The sequence below is a fragment of the Ochotona curzoniae genome, unplaced genomic scaffold (assembly GCF_017591425.1).
Source record: "Ochotona curzoniae isolate NIBS_2020 unplaced genomic scaffold, NIBS_Ocur_1.0 contig_3643, whole genome shotgun sequence".
NCBI classification, from domain to species: domain Eukaryota; kingdom Metazoa; phylum Chordata; class Mammalia; order Lagomorpha; family Ochotonidae; genus Ochotona; species Ochotona curzoniae.
In genome coordinates, this window is record NW_024465933.1 from 4,368,020 (window position 1) to 4,394,823 (window position 26,804).

The 26,804-nt window shown below is 40.0% G+C and overlaps 1 protein-coding gene across 12 annotated transcripts in view; it reads left to right on the forward strand.

Moving 5' to 3' along the window:
- The window catches only part of AGFG1 (ArfGAP with FG repeats 1), a 74,837-nt gene that overhangs the window by 17,920 nt on the left and 30,113 nt on the right, over positions 1–26,804 (forward strand). For 6 of the 12 annotated variants that reach the window (XM_040982839.1, XM_040982840.1, XM_040982844.1 and 3 more), the window contains exons 3-7: positions 13,509–13,624; positions 16,272–16,434; positions 17,118–17,271; positions 24,066–24,185; positions 26,361–26,570. In XM_040982839.1, the coding sequence (XP_040838773.1) occupies positions 13,509–13,624; positions 16,272–16,434; positions 17,118–17,271; positions 24,066–24,185; positions 26,361–26,570 (763 nt within the window). Of the gene's footprint in view, positions 1–13,508; positions 13,625–16,271; positions 16,435–17,117; positions 17,272–24,065; positions 24,186–24,817; positions 24,890–26,360; positions 26,571–26,804 lie in introns of all 12 variants that reach the window. The other 6 variants (XM_040982837.1, XM_040982834.1, XM_040982835.1 and 3 more) reach the window with 2 other exon arrangements.

Genomic DNA, 26,804 nt, shown 5'->3' on the forward strand with positions numbered 1-26,804 from the left:
GCGCCCATATGGGATCCCGGGCGTGCAAGGCGAGGACCTTTAACCACTTGCGCCACCGCGCCGGGCCCTGAATTTTTAACTTTTAAGAGAGGTTTATTGGGGCTGGTGCAATGGCTCAATTGACTCATCTTCCACCTCCACGTGCAGCATTCCATGTGAGTGGTTTCTGTCCTGGCAGCCTCGCTTTCCATCCAGCTCCCTTTTTGTGGCCTGGGAGAGCAGCAGAGGACGGCCCAAAGCCTTGGGATCTTGCTCTCGTGTGGGAGACCTGGAAAGAAGCTGCTGATTTCTGGCTTCGGTTGAGCTCAGCTCCAACTACTGCATCACTTGCGCAGTGAGCCAGTGGATGGGAAATCTTTCTTTCTGTCTCTCCTTTCTGTTAATCTGCCTTTTTAGTAGAAATATATCTTTTAAAAAAGATCTCCATTTCTTAAAAAAAAAAAAAGCCCACAACAAACCTGTTATTTATTTGTTTAGTTTTAAGAAAAAGGTTGATTTATTTGAATGCAGATGCCAGTGAGGGAGGGAGAGAAATCCTGCATCCTCTGGCCTAACCCTCAAGTGCCAAGGCTGTGCCAGGCTCTAGCTAACTCCATGTGGGTCTCACAAGTGGCAGGAGCTACAGTAGGTAGCAGCTTTCCTGGGTGTGTTAGGCAGCGAGCTGAATGGGAGCTGCTCCATGTGCCTGCCCCAGGACCGTATTTTTAATTGTGTTAAGAATACGCAAGGTGAAATATAGCCTCTTAATAAATGATATAGCATAACATGTTTAAATGTAGTTTATTAGCTGTAGATGTAGTGTTGAATGGTAAATCCCTAGAATGTTTCTAATACAACTGGAACTTTTTATTTTACTTTTGAATAAAAACTGATTTATTTGGAAAGAAAGTTGGAGAAAGAGAGATCAAGACTGTGTATCTGCTGGTTCACTTCCCAAATGGTTGCAATGGCCGGAGCTAGGTGACCTGGACCAGCAGGTGTGTCTCACATGGGGGAGAGGCCTAAGGACCCAGGTCATCTTCTGCTACTTTGCTGGGCACATTGATGGAACTGGGTTTGAGTTGGAGAAGCTCAGACTGTAACCAGCGCCCAAATGGAATGCTGGTGCTACAGGCAGTGGCTTTATTTGCTATACCTTAACATGCCCCTTACCTGGAACTTTCTACTCGTTGAATAACAGTTTTTGGTTTCGGTCCCTGCCATCAGCTGTTCTACTCTCTGTAGTTTGAACTGTCTTTGGTATCTCACATAAGTGTAACCATGCGATAGATGTGTTCTGTGAATGGTATAACTCAGCTAGCAGGAAGTTCTTAGGATTCATCCTTACTGTTATAGAACTTGCAGGAGTTCTGAAGTCGTACTTTACGTCAAAGTAGACTTAGCTGGTGTAAAAACAAATGTGGATTTTAGGAAATTCACTATCAAATAGTTGAAGCAAGTATAAACATTAGAAGTGAATGTAGGGACCAGTGAGTGATACAACACAGCTGGTAAGACTACCACGTGCAGTGCTGCCTTCCCACATGGGTGCTGGTTTGAGCCTGGCTCCTCTGCCTCCGTTCAGCTCCCTGCTAGTGGCCTGGAAAAAGCAATGGAGAATGGCCTGAGTGTTTGGACCCTTGGTTGAAGCTCCATGGTCCTGACTCAGCTTGGCCTAGCCCTGGCCTTTGAGGCCATCTGGATGGAGGATCCTTCCCTCTTTCTCCCTCTTTTACTCTGTAATGGATTTTTGTAGCCTTTGGGAGCGAACCACAGGTGGAAGATCTCTGTCCTGTTTTTGTTCTGTAAATCTGCCTTTCAAATAAATGAAAAGTAAAATTAATGGATTCATGAGTTTGAAGGCCAAACAAAGGCATGCAGGTTGCTAGACCACAGTGTTAGATAAATAATAAAAGCAAGAAGTTTCACAGAAACGGAGGAAGCACTCATTCGGTTGAAGGAAAGTAGAGGATTGGAATGATCTCATTAAGAGACAGCGTTTGCTGAGTTTTGAGGGTAACTAGGACTTAAGCTGGCAGGAAAGACATTATAGAGATGGGACAGACATAGCGCACAAACAAAAAGGCAACTTTACGATAGATTTCTAGGAAATGTAGCACCTTGTAAATGTGGGTTAGGAAAGGTCAGTGTACTCCGTCAGCGTACCTGAGGCTATCTTAGAATCCAAACAGTGGACTGAGCATCTTGATTCTTTTTGGTATAACTAGTGTCTGTGTCCTTAAAAGCCTAAGGGATATGTAGTTGCTGAGGATTGGTATTAAAAAGTAAAGAATGGTTGTTAAATCTTTATAATCATTCACATGTGATCGTTCTTTTATTAGCTTATTTAAATCTTGAATGTAGTATATGTAGGGCCTAATACACAGAACTTAGGTTTATTTTCAGAATAGATAATGTATTTCTAAGTGTTAGCTTTTTAAATCATTTGGAAAAGAACCATACTCAATTGTAAAAATTTAGAACTGAAGTAGCACTGTTACACATCTCGCTCATGGATGAATTCATGATTCAAAAAGAGTGTTTCATTATGGCTCCGTTGGTACAGTTGATTAACATGTAGTACTTACCTGATGAATGCTTCAGAAAGTCTGTTGACTTAGGTGGGTGTTTTGGATCTTCTCCTTCCACTGGGGATTTTCGTGTGTGGAGGGCTGTGTTTGGTTAGTCACTGTGGAGGATGTTGCTGAGTGGAGTAGGCAAGCTATAGATGGGGGATGACTTGCAGAGTGTCAAGCCACATGCTTTGAATGTTTCTCCATTTATGTGGTCAACAGGTGTGTATAAACCCCTGCATGTATGATTTAGTTCAGTCTTAAGTAATTTGATGCTAAAATAGTGAGCATCCTGTTTATTTTCAAAGAAAATCGTGCGCTAAGCCTGTGTCAGGAGTTTTGGGAGAGGACCAGCAAGTTACAGACAAACAGCATGGTTACACCAAAGGCTATGGATTTATTGGATTTTGATTCCCACCTCTTGTTGCCCTAGCAAGAACTGAGCAGCAGGGACAGATCAGATTATTTCACCATCCATATGAGGCCACAGACCTCATATTCCCCATCGCTATTTTGGGAATTGGGTTTTATTTTATTAAGATTTATATTTATTGGAAAGGCAGATTTCCAAAGAGAAGGAGGAATAGAAACACCTTCTGTCTGCTGTTTCAATCCCCACATGGCTGCAGTGGTTGGAGCTGAGTCGATCCAAAGCCAGGAGCCAGGAGCTGCTTCTGGGTATCCCACGTGAGTATAGGGTCCCAAGGCTTTGGGCCATCTTCGACTACTTTCCCAGGCCACAGTCAGGGAGCTGGATGGGAAACGGAGCAGCCAGGATATGAACCTGTACCCATATGAGATCCTGGAGCATGCAAAGCGAGGACTTTAGCCACTAGGCCAATGCACCGGACTAATTTGACAAAATCATTTAAAAAAATCAAGAGAGGAAGACAATTACTCCCTCTTCAACACTACATGTATTGAATTCAAACTATAATACAATTTCTTTAAATCATCTATGATCTCCTTAGCCACTAAGCTATCGTACCAGTCCTTAGGAACATTATTAAAATCCAAACCAAAGCCTTGGGAAGAAAATAAATCTTAAAGACAAATTTTTATTGAAAATAAGAAAAATAAACAATGGAAGAAAAACTGATAATTTTAACTAAGTAGAAGCATGAAAACTACTGAAACTCATAGCAAATACAACAACTCAAAGGCAGTGCTGTCAATAGGTAGTTGTCATGCTATTTTACTTATAATATATATATGACTTCTAAATTCAGAAAGTATGGTAGATCGAAACTCTACTGTAACTGTGCTGATAGGAAATTTGTAACTGCATTTGGGACAGGGTGGGTAGTGCTTACTTGGCTTATGCTCCTTGCTGAAGGAGAAAGCTGCAAGGCTTCCTGCCCCGGGAAATCAGTGGCAGAGAGCTGATGGGACAGGGATCTGAACAGCTAACCAACTGCTAGGCAGGGCTGGGAATCAAGGCTTAATCAGATCTGCCTGCCTTTTATAGAAGAAATAGATAAAGATTTTTTTTCCCCCCGTTTAATGCAGAGTTCCATACTTAGGAGATCAGATCCCCTTTCTTAAGAAGTTGAATTAAGACATATAGAGGCTGACCTCTGGTGAAGAATCAGTTGAACTGAAAGGGTAGCATGTACTGGGCCTTGTGTGGGTTAGTGAAGAAGTAAAAATAAGCAAATACTGAGAACGGTAAGGGCATGACTCTGAAAGCAAAAATGATAAATTGTGTTGGAACTGCTGATAGTTGAGAAAGCAAAGCTCCCACTGCTGTGGCTCCTAGGTAGCTTTCTCTGGGCACCTCGTATCCCATGAGGGTTTTGTTTTCACGAAGCATTGCTGTGTGTGTCCCGGGCCTGTTTACTTGTCATCTAGGCTATTTTATTGGATTTGGGTTTTTTCAACCTGTGCAGGTATTGTATATGTTTTATAGTAAGCTATGGAAGGCTGTGAGTTGTGTGTACAGCCCTTTACTAAGTCTTCACAGTGAATATCTTGAATTGGAGCTCATGGTCTCTGCCATAACAAGGATTGGAAGAAGGGGCTTTGGCACAGTAGCCTAGTGGCTGACTTCCTTACCTTGCATGCTGAGGGGTCTCAGTAGAGGATGGACCAAAGCCTCGGGACACTGCACCTGCATGGGAGACCTGGAAGAGGGTCCTGGTTCCTGGCTTTGGATCGGCTCAGCTCCAGCTGTTGCAGCCACTTGGGGAGGGAATCATTGGACAGAAGATCTTCCTCTTTGTCTCTCCTCTCTGTACATCTGCCTTTCTAATAAAAATCAAATCTTTAAAAAAGAATTGGAAAAACAGCACATTTAATTATCCTTTAGTGTTCTAAATATTTGCTCTATTCATTTAATTTTTTAATCTAATCCCTGTTTTGCCATTTTTGTTTCTATCCAAATCAGTTCTTTAGATGACAAATGTTTAATACCTGTGTGGTTTTTTGCCACAACTTACTCTTTTTTTTTTTTTTTAAGATTTATTCATTTTTATTACAAAGCCAGATATACAGAGAGGAGAGATAGAGAGGAAGATCTTCCGTCCTATGATTCACTCCCCAAGTGAGCGCAATGGCCAGTGCTGTGTCGATCAGGAGCCAGGAATTTCCTCCAGGTCTCCCACATGGATGCAGGATCCCAAAGCATTGGGCTGTCCTAGACTACTTTTCCAGGCCACAGGCAGGGAGCTGGAGGGGAAGTGGGGCTGCCGGGATTAAACCAGTGTCCATATGGGAGCCTGGCGTGTGCAAGGTGAGGACTTTAGCTGCTAGGCCATGCTGCCAGGCCCAATATGCTTAATTTTAAAATTTTTTTTTTTCTTTTTTTTTTTTTTGCTTAAATAAGCTAGGGAACCAAATATTCTACATCGGTGTGTGCTTTTCAGTTGCAACAGAAGAAAATATAATTTCTACAGTACATATTTCAAAACTAAAGAGGTTGCTTTTATTGCTGTACCAAATGTCAAGTGCCTGCTTTACATCTAGTATGCTGAATACAAAAGTAAAGAGAGAAGTTTCCTGCATCAGATTGGCATTAGAAATTGTGACAGGTTATAAAAATAACGTATTGCACATTGTATCTGAATTAAATGAAAATAATGGCTTTTTAAAAGATTTGTTTGAAAGGCAGTGTCATGGAAGGAGATAGGAAAAAACCTTCCATTGCTTACTAATTGCATAAATAGCAATAGTGGAGTTGGCGGGAGTGGGCTGAAGCCGGAGCCAGGGACCCAGGAATCTGCTACTTGCATGGCGTTAGTTGGATACTAATACGCAGGATTTGAACTCTCAAGTAGCATCTAGGGCTAGCATGGGGCTCTCAGCCAGCATCCCGAGTCTGATGCAAAGGCCCACTGTACTGTGCAAGCGCTTACCCCAGTTTTGTCCTTTTGGATTGAATGGTCAGTGAACAGTTTCTGAAGCCACAGCCTGGCTAGAGTAATGATAAAAGATAAGTATGGAGAGTTTTTAGGTTCTGTTGGGCCTAGTGGACTATAATGAAAATTTTGATTCTTAATGAGTCATTAATAAGAATAAATAAATAAAAAAACAGAAAGTAGGAAGAAGTGAATTGAATTTGAAATCAAGTAAGTCTGAGAGTCTCTCCCCTCTGTTAATGTGAGTGAAGATAAATGTGCTTGGGCCCGGCGCGGTGGCGCAGTGGTTAAGTCCTCGCCTTGCACGCCCGGGATCCCATATGGGCGCCGGTTCTAATCCCGGCAGCCCCGCTTCCCTTCCAGCTCCCTGCTTGTGGCCTGGGAAAGCAGTCGAGGACAGCCCAAAGCTTTGGGACCCTGCACCCGCGTGGGAGACCCGGAAGAGGCTCCTGGCTTCGGATCGGCATAGTATCGGCCCGTTGCGCTCACTTGGGGGGTGAATCATCGGACGGAAGATCTTCCTCTCTGTCTCTCCTCTCTGTATATCCGCCTTTCCAATGAAAAAAATAATAAAAATAAATCTTTAAAAAAAAAAAGATAAATGTGCTTGTGTATCTCAAGTGGGCACATACAGCTTGTGTGTGAGTTGGTTTAGCTGTTCAGGTACATATGTTTCAGTTACACTTTATAAAACTGGTATATAACGTGGTTGCTAAAAAGATGAATATAAATGCAGAAATGCAACTTTTATGATCTCGTCTTTACCAGAAAGAAGCGTGCTGGTCCCTGACATACAAGCAGTCATGGACTTAATATGGCCCCATCACATCATCCAAACAAGATGGATGTAAATGTAAGAGAATGCAGTCTCTTACATAGAACATATTTGTGATTCTCCACATGCCATTCAGTTTATGAGTTGTTCTCCATGAGAAATACCTTTCAGCTCCTGGCTGTTAGCATAGTCGTGCCATTACAGGCTTGGTGAAAGTAAGAAATGTTAATGGTGTCCTTGATAATCCATATATAATAATCCATTTTCTGATTGTTAACTTTCTCTGCTTTGTTTCTTCTTTGAATGCCTAGATTTTGTGTAGGTCTCTGTAATTAGGAACCTGTGTATAGTCTTTCTGCTTCTGAAAGGTGGGTAGGATATCTGCTCTTCAGCTCCCGTTATTCCTGTACTTTCTGTATGTGCTTATGTGCAGGAGGAGAGAGTCATCCCTTCTCCATCTCTGTGAAGGGGAGTCGGGGCAAAAACGATGTCTGAATTCCAGGGGGATGTGAATGTACAGGGGCTTAGAGATTGTCTGAATTCTGAACAAGTCAATTATTGGTGCTAGAGTAAGGAAAATATTACTTTGTTAACTTTATAAGTTTATTCTGTTGGCTATTGTGATTTAATTTTTAATTTTCCACAAGATCCAGTTTTGTGAATTACAGATTTGTTAGTTGAATACTGGCTATAGCACAGTTCTTTGGTTTAAGCTTTGTGGTTAATACAGAGCTTTAAATGAGGGCTGGCACCATGGCACAGTAGGATAAGCCTCCATTTGTGGTACTGGAATCTCGTGTAGGCACCAGTTCAAATCCTGGCTATTCCGCTTCCAATCCAGCTCCGTAATCTGCCTGGGAAAGCAGAAGTAGTCTCTGCCTCCAAGTAGGAGACCTGGAGGGAGCGCCTAGCCTGTGGTTTAAGACCTGCCCAGCTATGGCTGCTGTACCCACTTGAGGAGTGAATCAGCAGGTGGGGCCAGAGCTGGGCCAAGCTGAAGTCAGGAACCAGGAGCGGCTATTTTTCTTTATCTCTCCTTTTGTCTCTGTAGCTCTGCATTTCAGATAAAAGGGATACAATGCAGTATACATCTCTACTTCCAGACAAGGATGGACTTACAATGAAACTGTTTACTGTATCTTGACAGTAGGATGCTGGACTCTCTGCCATTGTCCATGCCTGCAATGATGGACATATGACTGTGTGTGAAGAACTATACTTTAGTAATGATATAGAGGAACTAGGTGAGGGGGGTTTGGAGAGGGGGTAAGGAAAATCCCACGAACCTATGGAACTGTATCATAAAATGATAAATAAATAAATAAATATTAAAAAAAAATTTTAAGAGAACTGAAAATAGACCTGCTATATGACCCAGTTATCCTAGTGCTGGAAATGAGATCTGCATATGCGAAACAAATCTGTAATCCTATATTTACAGCAGCACAATCTACAATAGCAAAGACACGGAAACAACCCAGATGTCCGTCAAAAGAAGAGGGATGGGCCCGGCAGCGTGGCCTAGCAGCTAAAGTCCTTGCCTTGAACGCCCCGGGATCCCATATGGGCGCTGGCTCTAATCCTGGCAGCTCCACTTCACATCCAGCTCCCTGCTTGTGGCCTGGGAAAGCAGTCGAGGATGGCCCAAATCCTTGGGACCCTGCACCCGCGTGGGAGACCTGGAAGAAGTTCCTGGCTCCTGGCTTCTGATCGGCATAGCATCTGCCATTGCGCTCACTTGGGGAGTGGAATCATCAGATGGAAGATCTTCCTCTCTGTCTGTCCTGCTCTCTCTATATCTGACTTTCCAATAAATAAATAAATCTTTAAAAAAAAAAAAAGGAGTGGATAAAGAAACTATGGTACATCTCCATTGAATAATACTCAGCCATTCAAAATAATGAAATTCTACCATTTGCAACCAAATGGTCCTAACTAGAGATCATTTTACTCAGTGATATGTCAATCCCAGAAGGACAGATATTATATATTCTCTCTCCATGCAAAATATAAGATCAATAGCACTTTCAATACAATTTTTCCTGCAACTCGTGGGTTTTGATGTTTTTATTTTCACTTTTTCAGAACAGTTTCTGTTGCTAACTTAATTCTTAATTGGCTCATAGGTCATTTTCTCCGAGAAGGTTGTTGATGTGTATGACTCCAAGCAGTCAGTCCCTTTTTCATTTTGGATTTTAGCACACTATTTAATGCCACTTGCACTAATGTTAATAACATGTGAAATCTTAGTTTCTACATGGATAGTGCACATGGTTCTGTGAGTTCTCATTGCAGCCATTATTTTGTTCACGTATTGCTGATTTTGTTTTATGGCTTTTCATTTAAGGGAATGTGTAGTAACTGTAGCAGACTATCATACTCAGATGTAAGGATGTGGTACAGTGTACATCTATACTTCCATATCTAGGATGGACTCCTGATGAAACTGTTCAATATGTCTTGACAGTAGGATGCTCAACTCTGCCGTTGTTTATACCCTTGATGTGAGGATACACTTAAATAGCAGAATGAAGGACTTAGGACTGTTTATGAAGGTCTATACTGTTGTAATAATATAGGGGAAATCAGTGTGGGGGGAGCAATTTTGGGAGAGGGCAAGGAAAATCCTATGGAATTGTATCATAAAATTGAAAAACTTTAGGAAAAGGTGTTGAAAGTATGAGAAAGTCCTAAATGAAACATGCTCAATGATTCCAGTATAAACGGCTGTCCTGTAAATGTACCACAGGGTGTCAGGAGTGGGAGCTTACTCTGTCATGATCACTTTTTCTTTTTCATTTTCTTTTTCTGTTCTTTTTCCTTTTTCTTTTCCTTTCCTTTCCTTTTTCTCATTTCAGGTATATTTGTTTTTATCTTTAAGTCAGAGTTATAAAGAGAAGGAAAGATCTTTCATCTGCTGATTTACTCCCCTAAATGGCTGCAACAACCAAACCTGAGTTGATCCAAAGCCAGGAGCTTCTGGATATTCAAAATGGGTACAGGGTCCTAAGGACTGGACCATCACCTGCTGTCTCTCAGGCTGTAAGCAGTTAGCTGGATTAGAACTAGAGCAGCCAGGTCACAAACTGGAGCTCATGAGATGCTGGCTAGCAGGCGGAGGATGTCATGTGCCATGCCACTGCACTGGGCCTAGGATCACCTTTGTTTTGAAGGCAGATCTCTGCAGTTTTTACTTAATTTCATTACTCCATAATCTACCACTGCAAATCACTTACAAGACCATACCTAATGTTAGAACTATTTGAAGGTTACTGTATATTCCTATTCTCAATACCAAACACATTATTTGCCTTTTACAGATGAAGAAAAACGAAGTAGCTTACCTGTGTCAGGTGGATTACAGTTGGAATTCAGACTTAGGCAGTCTGATTTTCTAGCCCAGACTTGTAACCGCTGTAGCCACCACGTTAGTCTGTACTTAGAACTGCTGATTACTTCCTCCAATGACACCATCAAGCTAGCCTGTATCCATTGGTTCAGCCCTTGGCCTCTAATACTTGATTGCTTCGCACTCTTTCTAGTCTCCTACTCTGTCCTTCCCCCTTGTCCTGTGAATACATTTTATTACTTGATGTGTTTTCTGGTTGGAGTCATACCAGTCAGTCCCTTTTTCATTTTGGGTTTTAGCACACTATTTAATGCCATTTGCACTAATGTTAATAACATGTGAAATCTTAGTTTCTACATGGATAGTGCACATGGTTCTGTGAGTTCTCGTTGCAGCCATTATTTTATTCACGTATCACCTTAGATTTCTGTATCAAAACTCACATTCTCTGACATCCCCAATCCCCAACTAATGCTGTCTTCCAAGCCCATTTTTCTTCCTTTTCTTTTCAGATGATTTATTTTGGGACCAGTCTTGTGGCTTAGTAGGCTACTCCTCCACCTTCAGCCCCAGCACCGCATATGGGTGCCAGTTTGTGTCCCACTTGCTCCACTTTCCATCCTGCTCCCTGCCTATGGCCTGGCCAGCGCTCATGGGATGCTTCAGCTTAAGCAGTGTGCCAGGCTCCTGACCTTCAGGCCGTTCCAATCGTTCTGGAGCAGCTGTCAGGACCTATGTTCCTCTTTTCTGTTAAACCTCTGTTTTTTCCATCACCCTCATTAGGTTTTCATTTTTTTCTTAACCTAGCTTAGATTCCCCGCTAAGACCATCCTTTTGTGTTTTAAAAATCATATATAATAGCTGTAGGAGTTTTAGAATGTAAAGATTAAATCTTACCAATTGTCTTAAACTAATTCTGTTAATTATAGTTAATTGACTTAGGGCAAATGACTGTCATGTCCTTTGTTTTCTCATTTAGGGGGTTTTGCATGTTTATTAGTTCAAGAGAACATTAGATGAGAAAATATTAGAATATAGAGTGACATATAGTAATACAGAATAATTACTATAATGTTTATTTTCCATATATGGGAAAGGTTGAGACAGGAGGAAGGGTGACAGAGCCCCCTTCCAGCTTGGTCTGAGTAGGTGGAAGCCAGCACTGAGTCTGTCTCCACGAGGGTGGTCCTGGGGTTGTCACATGTGTGCATGACCAAGAGACAGAGAGCAGTGTGCAGAGTTGGCCCCAGGCTGTCCTAATGGAGTGTGGATGTTCCCAGAGGTGCCTTTACTGCTGTGCCACTGGCTCCCCCAGTGTAAGGTTTACAGAGTTCCAACTGTAGGTTACCCGGTCCAGCCTGATCTCTATAAATCTCAGCCTGTGAGACAAATGTGCTGGGGTGTGATGATGTTCGCTTGTATCAGCTCTTACTGCTTGAGTGACTTTGGAATGCCTGGTCAAGAGGGAATCGCAAGTAATATTTTGAAACATGTTTGAGGGCAGGATAGGAGAGGGGAAAAAAAGAGTGAATCCTTTTTTCTATTCTTCCTCATTTTGCTTATTTCTCCCTTACCCAGTTCAGTGAGTGGGTAAGATGTTTTACCTTTGATTAATGAGATGTTTGTCATGCTTTTTTTGAAACTAGATACTGTATGCTTTTCACATGGCATAATTGGTTATTTAAATGAATATAGTTTTGGAAACCTGGGAACTTGTGTTTTAGAGCTTTACTGAGGAAAGATTCATTGATTGTAATAATTTATAGCAATGTACAGTTCTCTGAGTTGTGACGTGTGTAGTAGCATGCTTCCACCATTTTTCAAGTACCCTTCTGCTCCTTGTGATGAATCTGCTAATCTGCTTTGTTGTCTTCTTGGCTACAGATAAAGTTTAAGTGATTTAAAGCATATGGTATCAGTTGTTGTGCTCATCTTGAGTTTTTTTATACTTTTTCTTTGACACTAATTTGTTCCTTTTATTGCATCCCATTTTTGCTATCCAAAATGTGTGTATTTTGTTATTTATGGACATTCAGATTATTTCCAATTTGGTTATTGCCAAGAAAGCTGTTTTAAGTATTGTGTACAACTTTCTGTAAGCATGTGCAGGAAGTGGAATCATTGGGTGTGTGCTAGTTGTGTGCTTGTTTTTTTTTTGAAAACTGGCAGATGTTTTTCATAGCGATTCCATTTTACATTCTCACAAACGTGTAATCTAGTTAGGCTGTGTCTTTCCTGTGCTCTGTGGATGTGGATGTCCTGGGCTCCCAGTGCTGTTTTAATTTTCATATTCTGCATGACTAGTGATATTGGGTGCCTATTTGGCATCTGCATATCTTAAATTTCTGTTCAAATCATTTCCCCTTCTTTTAAAAATGTATTTAACTCTTAATAATTAAACTGTAGGAGTTTTTTTAAAAAATATTTTGAAGTTGTTTCAAGTTATTATGATATGTTAAAAATATTTAAGTTTTTGAAAGGTGTTTTTCATTCTGCAAATGCTTTATATCAGTTAGTAGCCTGCCTTTTCAATTTTTTTCTTTTAAATTCTTTGAATAATTTAGTTTTTAATTTTATTGGCATCCTCTTTATCACTTTTTTCTTTTTGCCCCAGGTTTTGTATTGTTTTTCTGAATATTAGTTACTTGCTCAGATTCTCACTTTGTGTGCGTTGGGCAGAAGGCATAGGAGGGAGCTGAAAAGCTGGAGTTGTAGTGTCTTGTTTTTACCTTTCGTATCTTTGTTTATTGTACTTTAACAACAAGTTTTGCTTTTTGTTCTTAATGGCTGATAGTTAAGCTTGTTAAAATGGTTTATAAAATCACTACTGGTCCAGTCTTTTGTGTTTGTGGTTATACCAGTTTTTTGATTTACTAATGGTTTATACATTATGATCATGTCAAATGCAAAACACCTCTTGCTCCTCACAGATTCTCTTTGATTTTTCAAGCCCCTGTGATTCTATTAATAAGTTTTAATTCATTCTGCAGTGATAAAGTAAGCTTAGCTTCTTCATTTCTCTTTTTGTTTTAAGATTTATTTATTTTTATTGTCAGTGCAGATTTTACAGAGAGAAACAGAGAGAGATCTTCCCTCCACTGGTTCACTCTCCAAATGGGAGCTGAGCCAATGCAAAGCCAGGAGACAGGAGCCTCTTCCAGGTCTCCCACACTGGTGCAGGGTCCCAGGGCTTTGGGTCATCCTCGACTGCTTTCTCAGGCCCAAACAGGGAGCTGGAAGGAAAGTGGAGCAGCCAGGACAAAAACCAGCGCCCACATGGGAGGCTGGCTCTTGCAGGAAGAGGATCAGCAAGTTGAGCCATTGCAGCAGCCTCGCTTCATTTCTTACAATAAGAAATAACCTTATTGAAAGCAATGCCAGTAAAATTACGAAATGAGTTAGCTTTTTTCCCTTAAAAAGTTCAGTAGGTGAAGATGAATTTAACAGTTTTTTTTTCCTTTATATTCTTTCCCAAGGTCTGTAAACAGATTTGGCTAGGATTATTTGATGATAGATCTTCAGCAATTCCAGACTTCAGGGATCCACAAAAAGTGAAAGAGTTTCTACAAGAAAAATATGAAAAGAAAAGATGGTGAGTGAATAATGTTTTGTTTGTTTTTTAGAATAAAGGCTCCCCTAATTGCATTAATTATGGGTGAGGTTGAGCAGACATGATTGACATGATACGGGAAAGAAAGTAGACTATAAAGCAGGCAGTAAAAGGCGGGAACGTAGGTAGGAGGTGGTAAGTGGGATAGGCCGGTGGGGGAGGCAGACCTCTGTTTGCTTTGAGCTCATGATTGGCAAGTCTCCCATCCTTTTCACAAGCTTCCCAAGACCCGTTCACTTCTCTAAACTTTTTCTTAAGATCACTTAATTGCATCTTGCACAATGTCGTCATTCGTAATATTCCTTGCTTTCCACCCAAGAAGTCAGTTTACTAGCTGGTGAAGAGAATACTTATGTTCCTTTTTTAAAAATTCATTGGTACTAAATTAAGCAGCAGCTCTGATGGGTTGTATTTGTTAGTAGTGTGTGCTTCCCAGCCTGGCAGGGTCTGCAGTGAACTACCCAGAGTTCATCACTGTTCACTATGTCAGCACGATTTAAGACTCAGTAACTGTGGCTAATGCAATTCCTTGGAGGCTTTATTAATAATTACTATTTTTCTTGGTAGGTTAAGGTAGAGAAGGGTCACAAAAAAGTTAATGGGGCAGTGCCTGCTGCTTATTTCCCTGAGGAAATGGTGTTTTAACCCAGAAAGAGAGCCCTTCGGAGCCCGTTGTCCTGAGGGACACTGGGCTGTGGCTTTGTTGGAGCAGTAGATACTATTTATGTCAGGATTGGCCAGGACTGTTCAGCTGTGCTAGATACATTAGGTAGGGCTGCAGATTAAAGATTAAAAAGGGAGCAACAAAATTTTAGTTCAGGAAATGAGAAAATATTAGAATATAGGTGATATTTAAAATGTGGCACAAGTAATGTTTTAAAATGTAAGATGTACTATCTTTTTATCATTTTCATTTTTAGTAGTTATTCACCCTAGCTAAGACTTCCTGCAGAACTTAATTTTTATACTTGTCATCAGTGTTACTTTCATCAACTAAGGTTAGCATAGTTAGGGTTTAGCTGAGGTCTTACAATATTCTTCCAAATTGTAACCTTAAATTACTGAAAACAAATCTTAAATAATTGTAATTCATATTATTTTTTTCTTCCTGCACGTGGAGTGGTGGGATAGATGAGGGTAAACATCAAATAAGAAGCCCAGACTTGTAGATTTGTACACAGTGCATCTGCCTACCAGTAACATGGTCTAGATTAATTAGAAGAGCTTAAAAAAAGATGCAGGCATTTTCAAATGCAGCAGAAATACTGCATTTGTGGGGTACTGTAGGCATTCGTTTTGCAAAGGGATTTGGAAATTGGTCTTTTGACTAGTTTTCAAAATCATTTCCTAGCTCATGTTTTTTCTCTCCCTTTTGCTTAAAGTAGTTTTATTTTTTTGTAATTATTACATGATTTAATAATAGTTTACACTTATGCTAGCGCCTGTTCCATGAATTGTTCTAAGTGCTTTAAAAATGTGAGGTGGTTTCAAGCTCATAGCAATCATATCTCCAGCAATAATAATAATAATAATAATTTAATTTTCTCATAGTCTTTGAGTGGTGGAACTGTGATTGAACTCTGAAATGGGTGCTCCTAAATTATTGCTTCCCAATTTCCTTCACCTTCTTGGGTCTGAGGTGCAGGAGGTGGGGAAGGGCAAAAGCCCACATTTGAATTCTAGTGCTTGTCTACGGCCATACCACCCTGAACGTGCCCGACCTCGTCTGGATTCTAGCACTTGGGTTAGCGTTGCTGTTGACATTTAGGCGTGTATTCATACTGCACTTTCTTTACTCTCTGCATATCCCATATTAATGTGACTGATATCAAGCCTGAAAAATATGAAGGTGTTCAGACATCTTTTCATGTTAAAGTGATACGATTTTGTAAAGCATTATGAGATTAGTAGCATGAATTAAATATTTTCCTCCTGCTAAGTGGTTTGTTTCCCAGTTTTAGTATTATGTAAAGTATCGTGTTGACATTGTATATGCCTGTTCATTGTGCACTTAAATCCTGGAGGTGGATTTCTGAGAGCGGCACTTCTGGGGCACAGAGCATGTTGGTAATGGTCTAGCTGGTAGTCGGCGGCAGAAAGTTGGTAGCGTTTGCACTCAGCTGAAAGGTGCATCCCACCATGGTTATAGATAGCTACATTTGTTTGTATTGCCTTGTATGTGTGGACTTCTCTATTTAAAATGGGTTATTGAAGTTGCAGATTTGTAATAGACCTTTATGTTTATCCTGTTAACTGAAATAGAGTGTTTAATCTACCTGTTCGTGTTTCTACAATTATTTTATGATCTATAAAGACATTTTAGTTTTCATAATTTATAGTCTTAAATAGTTTATGGTTATTAATGATAGGTTTTCTGTTTTTAAAAAGTGATTTGTGTAATCTTAAAATGATAAATAATTGAAATAAGTTCTGTGTTTACTCTTCATTAGTCTTGATCTGAATATTTCAGTTAAGCATAGCTTTAAACTATCAATCCTAAGTGAAAGAATTTTCAAATAAGATTAAAATGTTGAAACCATTTTATAGGGATCTAATTAGCTTATCGTTTTAAGTGTCGGATTTACATTTTTCTTAGTTAGCAACCTGTTGTAATTTTCACATGTTTCAGGTATGTCCCGCCAGAACAAGCCAAAGTGGTGGCATCTGTTCATGCGTCTATTTCCGGCTCCTCTGCTAGCAGCACCAGCAGCACACCGGAGGTCAAACCGCTGAAGTCGCTCCTCGGAGACTCTGCACCAGCACTGCACTTAAATAAAGGCACACCTAGTCAGGTGGGTGGTGTGAGACTTCGTGGAGACCTCTTCATGATGACCAAGGGTTGAGAATCCTTTAAGCATTCTTTCAGAATGCCAGTAGCATTGTGTACTGATGGTTTGTAATAACTCAAGCATTATTAGTTAAGTAGAATATAATTTTGCTCTTACCACTAATGAATTTCTTTGTGGTTTTGTCAAGGCAGTATGTTGCTATAATTGTTTACAATGCACAAAATTAGTAAGACATGAATCTGGTGAATATGAGTTAATAGCTTCTGTGACATAGAAGCTTGACATAGGAAAGGTTAAGCAAGGGGGTTTTCCTACATGTTTGATTATGGAGCATGTTGTTGAAACTAAAGTGGCTTTGCATCATATTCTAAAAAACTGAAGACTGGCTTTTTTCCCTAGTTGGTGCCTGCAGTTTGTGCTTGTGCACTTCAGTATAGTTGATGGAACGCTAACATTGGTTACACATCACAACTGCTGGTGTTAAGAATGGTTTTAAGGTTTGTGGTGTGGGTTAAACCCTACCCCATCAAATAATGCATTCTAGCACATGTGATAACTCTTATTTTCATAGTATAAAAATGGAGAGAGGAATTAAGTCAGCATACTGTAACTTCCATATATGCTTTAAGGTTGATAAATTGGAGCTGGTTTCATGTAAAGTTATGTATCTAATATTTGGCTTTTAGTCTCCAGTTGTAGGTCGCTCTCAAGGACAGCAACAAGAAAAGAAGCAGTTTGACCTTTTGAGTGACCTTGGATCAGACATCTTTGCTGCCCCAGCCCCTCAGTCAGCAGCTACCGCCAATTTTGCTAACTTTGCACATTTCAATAGTCATGCAGGTGAGTGTTTTTCCTGGCACCTTTTGCCCAGGATCTTTACAAAACCCCAGGAAACATCCATACTTGATTGAATTTAAATATCAATGAACATGTTCAGTTGAGAGTAAACGGTCATTTATAACTGTTCAAACTTAATATGGAGCAAACTGTGGTGCTTTTGGTCACATAAGAGCATCGTTACTGTGAGATGTGGATTAGATTTCTTTCAGCAGAAAAGTAGAATACTTGTCTGCAGCTTCTTCCGCCTCTTTTCCTCTCCAAATTGTCCTGTTGAAATCGATAGTTTGTGCCACTGTTGTGCCCTGGATTCAGATAACTCAGTCAGTTATAGGCCTTTGTTGTGTATGCATTGGTGAAGAGGGTGACTAGGGCGTTACTCCATAGGGTTTAACAGGAGCAAAATTTTGGATTTTGTGTGTATATGTATATATTAGTTTTTTTTTTCCAATGTTTGCTATTGGTGTTTAAGACCTGGATCCATTATAAAAAATTATATTCCTTCTCAAATATTTGTCTTAAAACCTTTTTTAGCCTCAGCTCTCCAGACCAGACTTTACAGCAAGTGTTTAGTTGGTGGATACACCAAAGTAGACCCAATCAGACAGTGAACCCTAAACACATTTTCTCAGCTGGGTGCAATGATGCTGACAATGTCTCAGAGCTATCAAGACTGCTTCAGCCATGCCTAGGAGCATTCTTCCTCATTTTGGGATCTCTAAGGTGACATCAAATGATTATCTCCCCACTCTCCCTGGGCACTGATATAGTTTGACAGCAAGGAGCAGTCTGTCCCCTGTCCATGTGCCCCTGTCCCCCAAACACACAGGAGGAATAAAAAGAAGCAAAAAGAACTGAAACATTTAGCTAACCCAGTTCCTCCACACCTCATCCCTCCCCACCCTAATCATGCATCCCTCTTAATTATGTGAACTTTTAATTTTTTTTAATTAAAGATTTAGCTTAGTCTGTGGCAGTTTTTGTTTCTTAAGACTTATTTGTTTATTTGAATGTAGCAGCAGCAGCAGAGAGGAGAAACAGCATTGCTGTCCTCTGGCTCCAGCCCCGGCTGGTTGTAATGGCCAGGGCTGGAACAGGCCTGCCCCATGACCTGACCCACGTGTGTGCTGCCAGGTAGTGGAGCCTGGCCTGCTCTGGCCTGCTCTGGCCTGCTCTGGCCTGCTCTGAGCTGCTCTGAGCTGCTCCTTTTGCTATGGTTCCTGCACTCGTCTGCAAGGGCTGCATCCTGACAGAACAGTTTCCCTAGTTCCTCTATTGGCTCTCCTCCCAGTGGCAGTTGTTGTGCACACCAGTGGGTCCTTGGTCCAGGTTAATTTTGTCCACCTCCTGTCTCGGTAGGACAGTGTCCTTACCAAATAGGGCCGCACCCATTCTGATTCTCACTGTTGGGTGCTGCATCCCAACCACACCTGGTCCACACCCAGACACAGCTCTCACTTGGCTCAACAGGAGTCGAAACTTAGCCCAGCCTGTTCTACATTCACCCTGGCTCTCACAAATACCAGTGGATGCTGGAGTCTGACCCAGTCTGGCACTCCCCAGACCCAGTGCACAACTGTTCTGAGGGAGACTGTAGCCATGTCCAGCCCAGCCTGCTGCTGCCGTTCCAACTCTCACGCTCACCAGTGGCAACGCCAACCCAGCTGTAGCGTCCCCTTCTTCCCCAACCAGGCCTGGTGCTAGCCAGAGATCTTGTGTGTGCCAACATAGATGGTTGTTCCACAGGGCTGAGCATCCATGTGGCATGCTTTTGTTCTTTCCAGTTCAAGAGAAAAAATTGTTTCATCCTTAACTGATACGTGGTGATGCCCCTTTATGCCCATGTTCCCTTAGTGTCATCATTGCTTCTTATATTACATATTTGTTATATCTCACTTTATTTTTGTTCCCCATCTGTGGGATAGAAACAGCCTTAGACTGGGTACCGAAGAGATAACTCTTTTGGTAAAATTCTTTACATACAGTCTTTGATTTACCATATGGGATCCCGGCGGGTTCAAGGCGAGGACTTTAGCCTTACGCCTCAGCGCCAGGCCCTATAAATTAGTTTTGTTTACCTAAGTAGTAAAGTTCAAATGAGATAACTCACCTGGAAGGCTTAATGCATTCTTTTCTGTCTCTCATTTCTTTCCCCCAACATAGACATGTATGTATATGTATATATAGATGTGCATGTAATATAGACCTTGAAGTGTATGTGTATGCCTGTGTTTCACAAAAGGAATTGCACTGTCATTTTTATTCTCTTATAATCTTTAGATATTAACAAAGGTATCTCAAAATGGGTTAGATTAAATTCCTTAAAGTTTGTAGAATTTACTTGAATGCCAAGATAGTCCTTTTTTAATTAATGGGTTTATTTGTGTTTAAATTAAGCACTAATACATTTTTAATTTTGCAGATCCTTAATTTTACTAACAACAGTCCTTGGAGATGGTGATTATATTCAGTAACTAGAAATGAAAACTGATAAAAAAAAATTGAAAGCCCCTCGTTTTCATCGATTGTGTTTCATTAAAGTGTTTGAGATTCTGTGTGGAAAACACCAAGAAAATATGATTTAAAAGTGGGCTTGAGTAATAGGAAAGCATGTGCTGTGAACCTCATTTGTCTTCTCTCTCTTCGTAATGAGAGTAGGGAAGGCAGGCACAGAAGTCTTTTACCTGCTTGTTCCCTGTCCAAGTGACTGTGGCTGTCAGTGCTGAGCAGGCTGAAGCCAGGTGCCTCTGCAGGGCCTCCCGCTTGGTTACAGGGGTGCGATCACTGGGCTATCCTCTGCTCCTTTTTCCTTTTAGCAGAGAGCTGGATTACAAGTAGAGCACCGGAGACCCAGACTGTTACCACTGTGGGATGCTTGTCCCAGCAGCAGCTTTACCTGAGCCACAAATACCAGCCTCTGACCTGATTTGCTTTAAGTGCTGGCATGGTGGCTCAGCAAGCTTATCCTCAGGCTGCAGTGCCAGCATCCCCTGTTGGATCTGGTTTGATTCCTGGCTACGTCACTTCTGATCCCGTTCCCTGCTTGTCACATGGGGAAGATGCCGAGGGTGGCCAAGTCCTTGGGACCCTGGGCCCAGGGGAGAGACCTGGGCCAGCTCCCTGGCTATTAGCGGTGATTAGCCCTTGGGGAGACATGGAAGATTCCTCTGTCTCTCCTCTCTATAAAATCTGCCTTTCATATAAAAATAAATGAATGAATGACTAAGTTGTTCAAAAAAGCAAAAACTTGCATTTTGGAATATAGTGCACAGTAAACTGGAACTTCCTACGCGTGTTCTGTTTTTGCACTGTCTAGTTATATATGTTTGTGGTAGAACTTTGTCTTTACTAGACTTTTCAGTCTAGTATGTGAAAGATTGTAAAGAGCTTCTTTCTTTTATCTCAGAAATTATGCAATAACAATTGTTAGTGAAAAAGCTGATAGGAAGCCATGAGGTGCTATAAAGGCTATGTATGCAGTTAGGATGAAGTCTCCCGATTGTTAACCCACAGTCCCTTTTCACGAACTGCACTTGCTCACTGTATTCTTAGCAGCATTGTATGGTAACTATAATCTTAATCACATTTTTTATTACATTTGTTAATTTTGTGTAGCTATTTTCCGGAATATATTTGAAGAAATTCTTAAAAATTACCTTTCATTATTTTTATTTTCTGGAAATTATTGAATTTTTGAATGAAAGGTATTCAGAAAGCATGCCATTTACATTTTTAAAGATTTATGTATTTTTATTTGAAAGGCAGGTTTATAGAGAGAGGGAGAGACACAGGGGTAGAGAGAGATCTTTCTTCCACTGATTCAATCTGCAAATGGCCACAGTGGGCACAGCTAAGCCAGGAGCTAGAAACTTCCTCTGAGTCTCTCCTGGGTTCAGGATCCCAAAAACCTGAGCCCATCCTCTGCCACTTTCTCAGGGATAAGCATGCAGTGGAGTACCTGGGACACAGACCAGTACCCACAAGGGATGCTGGTGCTTGCAGGCAGAGGCTTAGTGTGCTACACCAAAAAAAAGGGTACTTCGAAAGTTCATGAAAAGATGAAATTAAAAGATGTTTAGTACAACAAATTTGCTATCTTTGTCATTTGTGTCTAGTACACGTTTTTTGTGACACACATTTTTTTTGAGAATGAGAGCAACCCACATACTAGAACAAAGGAGTAGAGTGCCAAAGACAACTTGTAAAGGGAAATAGCGTATTTTAGATATAGTTGCTTTCTTACTGTCACGTCCCTTCAGATTTATATAAGAACAGTGGTTAATATAATATGATCTATGCTTTCCTTTCTAGATTAATGTTGCTTTCTTATTCGAAGATTTTTTATTTAGTAACTTCCTTTGATTTGTTTATAAATAGAATATGCATTCATTTCAAAAGCTTGACAGAGTCTTGACAGATAAGAAGAGAATGGTATTGATTTGAAATCCACTTCTGGAAGTGCCATATTTGATGTAATAAAATGTCATATTTGATATAACAAAGTTGACAGATGAAAGCTATCTGAAGTTTATTAACTTGTTTTATTTACCTTGGTATTACGTTTTAATGGGATTATGTATCATTTTACATGATTTTTTTCGGTGTCAGCCCTTATATTGCATGGTATGTTTGCTGTTTAAGGGATCTGTTTTTGGTGAACAGTTGATTTTCTAAATTTGTTTTTACCATTTTAGAAAACAGTTTAGTGTTTAGGTGTAACCATACTCATTTGCAAAATACACATTTTTAGAAGATTTATTTATTTTTAATTGGAAAGGCAGAATGACAGAAGAAGAAATAGATCTTTCATCCACTGGTTCACTCCCCAAATGACTGCAGCAGTCAAAGCTGAGATGATCTGAAGACAGGAGCCATAAGCTGTCTCCTGATCTCCCATTCAGATGCTGGCTCTCAAGGTGTTGGGCCCTTCTCTACCACTTTCCATGGTCATAACCAGGAAACTGGATGGGAAGTGGAGCAGCTGGAACACAGACCAGCATCCAAATGGGATCCTGGAGCTTGGAGCCTGCAAAAGATTTTTTTTACAGATTATTTATTTTTATTTGAAAGTCTGATTAACAGAGGAAAGGAAAGTCTGGGATAAAGAAACTGCATCTACTGGCTCAATCCCCAGATGGGCACAAAGGCCGGACTTGAGCTGATTTGCAGCCAGGAGTTTCTTTTGAATCTCTCACACAGGAACAGGATTCCAAGGACTTGGGCCATCTTCCACTACTTTCCCAGGTGATAAACAGGGAGCTGGATGGAAGTGGAGCATCCGGTAGCCTGTGCATGATTGTTTTTAAGGTGCATTTATTTTTATTTGAAAGGTAAAGTTACAGAGAGAGGTACGAGGGAAATCTTTTTCCACTGATCGCTTCCCATTGGCTGCAGCAGGCATAGCTAAGTCAGTGGAGCCAAGAGCTCCTTCCTGGTCTCCCTCATAGTACTGGGTCCCAAGTAATTGGGCCAGCCTCTGCTGCCTTGCTAGACCATTAGCAGGGATTTGGATCAGGAGTGGAACAGAAGGGACACAAACTTGCGCTCATGTAGGATGCTCACGCTTGCAGGTGAAGGATTGGTCTGTTGAGCCATGGTCCTGGCCTCATAAGATAATTTCTCTACGAAACTTCCTGGAAGTGGAATTACCTGCAAATGATATAAATTAGCTGCTTTTTACTGTGTTCACGATATTGAAACTTTCTGTGTTGTTTGATGTGCTTTACATTCTGCCTCTTAGCATTTTCTTTCCCATATACACCATTTCTTATCATTTGTTTTGGCTTATAACACTTCTTAAATTGTTTTTCTTGTTTAAAATTTGAAAAGAGTTTTGAGGAAGTCTGGAAATTTGAGGCCTCAATTAAGGACTAGTTGAGAAACTAAATCTGTTTTTCCACCCACTATAAGTACAACTTTGTTACAGTATCTACTAGTTTTTATTGGTTCCTAAATTTTATTATAAGATTAAAATTATAGATTGCAAATTTAAAATTAGCAGCATGCAAATATCTTCAGTGTTTTGATGATGCCTTTCATTATAAAGTAGGCTTTTTGCCCACCTTTATATGCCTTTGATACAAGGTTCTTGTAAACTGAGAAATGTCTGCATCATTGCCTCAGGTACTTATTCAGAATCACATGGCTAGTTATTTTAAGTAAGTGAAATTTTTAGATTGCTTTCTCTAACTCACATTTTATGCTTTCAGTTTTTTTTATTTTTAAGGAAAAAAATTGTTTTTATTGGAAAGGCAGATATACAGAGATAAGGAGATACAGATGGAGAGATCTTCCATCTGCTGATTTGTTCCCTAAGTGGCCACAGGAGCCAGGATCTTCTTCTGGGTCTCCCACGCAGGTGCAGGCTCCCAAGGCTTTGGGCCATCCTCCACTGCTTTCCCAGGCCACAAGCAGGGAGCTGGAGGGGAAGTGGAGCAGCCAGAATATGAACTGGTTCCCATATGGGATCCCAATGTGTGCAAGGCGAGGACTTTAGCCACTAGGCCATTGTGCCAGGCCCAATTCAGTTTTCTTTGTTAATAGAATCATTTTTATAGTACCATTCTTCCTATCACTCAGAAAGCATAGATTGTGTTTGGAAATTTCTGGGTGCCCTTCAGGAAATTGTAATTGAGGTCAATACTGGCAGAGTTTAGGGACTGGTGTCTAAATGAATTTTCTTTAAAATGAGTTGTGATTTGTCGACAGTTTCCATAAGAAATGTTAAATTCATTTGTCATGTATTTTCATTTGTAGTTTCATATTCATTAACATATGTTGTTCCTTACCATTTACAGCTCAGAATTCTGCAAATGCAGATTTTGCAAACTTTGATGCATTTGGACAGTCTAGTGGTTCGAGTAATTTTGGAGGTTTCCCCACAGCAAGTCATTCTGCTTTTCAGCCCCAAACTACAGGTAGAGCTTCTCCAGCGTCATGCTTAAATGTCTCCTTTAAAGAGCAGAGTACTTTAGGTATTGCTTGGAAAACACTCTAGACTGAAATTTTGTGAGTTTAAAGTAGTTGTTTCTTAAAAAGCTCTGGGGAAACCTGCTTACCTGCTTATTATTATTTGTTTTTGTATGTTCATTTGTTTTTCTGAGCTCCTTGTCATGTCATCTGATCCGACATGTCAGTTGTCTTTCCTCCTCTTCCTGCACAGGAATCTTCCTCGCACAGAGGCAGTAAAGTACTGAGAGAGAGTTGCTTGGGCTGGTGGAAACATGTAGGCTGTTAGACTCTGAATCAGTGGAACAAATCGCTTGCATGAAACCAAAAATGTTAATTTTCAGGACAATTAGTTCGAGAAAAAGTTTTAAACATAATGAATCAAAGCTAGATGATTTAAGAATCCCTTAATAAAACGAGGAGATACTTTTCTGTGCAGAAATTGGACTTGGCTGTGGCTACTCTACCTTATTTAGATCTTTGCTTGATTACTTTTCCTTCAACTCTTAACTCTGTACATATGTCTGAAAGTTTTTTCTTTCAATTTTCTTTTTTTTTTTTTCCTTAACTTTCGTCATTTACGTACTGTCTGGCTGTCCAGCATTTAGAATGCTTTCATCTAGCTGCAGCTTTGGTGAATTCACTTCCGCTTTTCCTCTCCAGGCTACCCACAGTAAGTCTTGCTGTCACATAGGCTCTTTTACTGATCTGTATATGTATGTTGTATTTTGTGAGTGTTTATAACAGTTTTTTAACATTTTAATGATTTGATTTGCCATCTCCTTGAGAAATTAGAAAGAGCAGAATACTATACAATAAAGTCAATACAGTTTTTAATTATTTGAAATTAAATTGTATAAATTTAGAAAGTTTAATATGTACTTTGGTGCTTGTAGTGCAACATTATGTTTTGAATGTTAGCACATGTTTCTTGGTTTCAGTTGAAACAACCAGAATTTAATCCCTTAAAGAAGCTTTCTGTCTGTTGGATTTAGGATATCTAAACTGAGGTGCCCAGTGATAGTTTGCTGCTTCTGCTTTCATAATATCTGCACTTTGCTGTCACTTTAAAATATATGTTCATGCCTTTTTTTGTTTGTTTGTTTAAGTTTTAGAAGCGTAGAGACAACTCCCACTCCAAAAAGCAGTCCCCAGATGCCCACAGTGGCCAAGATCGGAGCTGGTATCTGGAACCTTAGTACAGGCTTATCGTGTGGGTGCCAGGAGTCCAGCTGTTTAAGATATTACTTCTCCAGGGTTGGCACCATAATGATGCAGATGTTTTAATAGATTTGATCAAACATCTCTTTTCCTAGTTTGATTGCTTATACTGAGGTTTAGGAATAGAGAACTAGTATCTCAATTGTAAAAATCAAGAACAACGAAGAAATACTGACTTGAGTCTTGTTTTAGTACTTTAGAAGGTCTCTAGGAAACAGAATAGTAGGAGAAACGCCATAGTGTCCTTTAGTTGATTTTGCTTTACAAGGTCAAAAATTGCTTTATTCTATACTATGATTTATATGCCTTGAACTATGTGGTATCTGTGGCAATACCAAACATATGATGTTATATTCCCATTAAATTACTAGGTAGAAATAAATAATAGCTCTTTTAAAAAGTGTTAGTTTCACTTAAATGCTGGATCAAAATAATAAACCTTAAACATTTGTTTGAAACACGTTACCACAAAGCTAAAAATGCTTGAATTCCACTAGCAAGATATTTTACATCTTAATTGTAGAGCTTTACAGAAAGAATTAGTAAACATTGTAGTAATTGCAAATAGCTGGATATTCTGTAAAGTAACTGAATCTGGAGGTAGCATGTGTTACTGCTCTGAATTATATCCTTTACTTCATAGTAGATAATTAAATCCAGAATCATGTCCTTTTTCATGTTACCCAGGCCTTTAAAATTCTAGTTTGGAAAATGATAAGAAGTCTGTGTAGGTGAATAAATTTAAATGCCATTTACCAGTCTTTGATTTTAATAATATCTGTGATTATAAGATTCAATACATGATCATAGAAAATGTTCAGTGTTTATTGAGCCCTTACTTTAAGAAGAAATGATCGTATCATCTACCAAAAGGTATTGGGAAAAGTATGGAAATTTCAAGTGTTTTGTTTATTCTGTTACAGGTGGAAGTGCTGGATCAGTAAATGCTAATTTTGCTCATTTTGATAACTTCCCCAAATCCTCCAGTGCTGATTTTGGAGCCTTCAACACCTCGCAGAGTCATCAGACAGCTTCAGCTGTTAGTAAAGTTTCAGCACACAAAGCTAGTTTGCCGACAGCAGACAAATACGCGGCCCTTGCTAATTTAGACAACATCTTCAGTGCTGGGCAAGGTACCACCCTTTAAATAAAACAACACATATTTTATATTAAATGGTGCCCTCTGTGCTCACTTGGGCAGCACATATACTAAATGGTGCCCTCAATTTGTGCTTCAAAATTGATGACAAAAACTAATTTTTTAAAAAAACAATTTAAAAAATATAATTGAGGAAATTGTTTTTTCCTGGAAAGCCTGTTTTTAATCGCCATAGGGGAGACTAAAGACTATCACTACAGCTAACTAG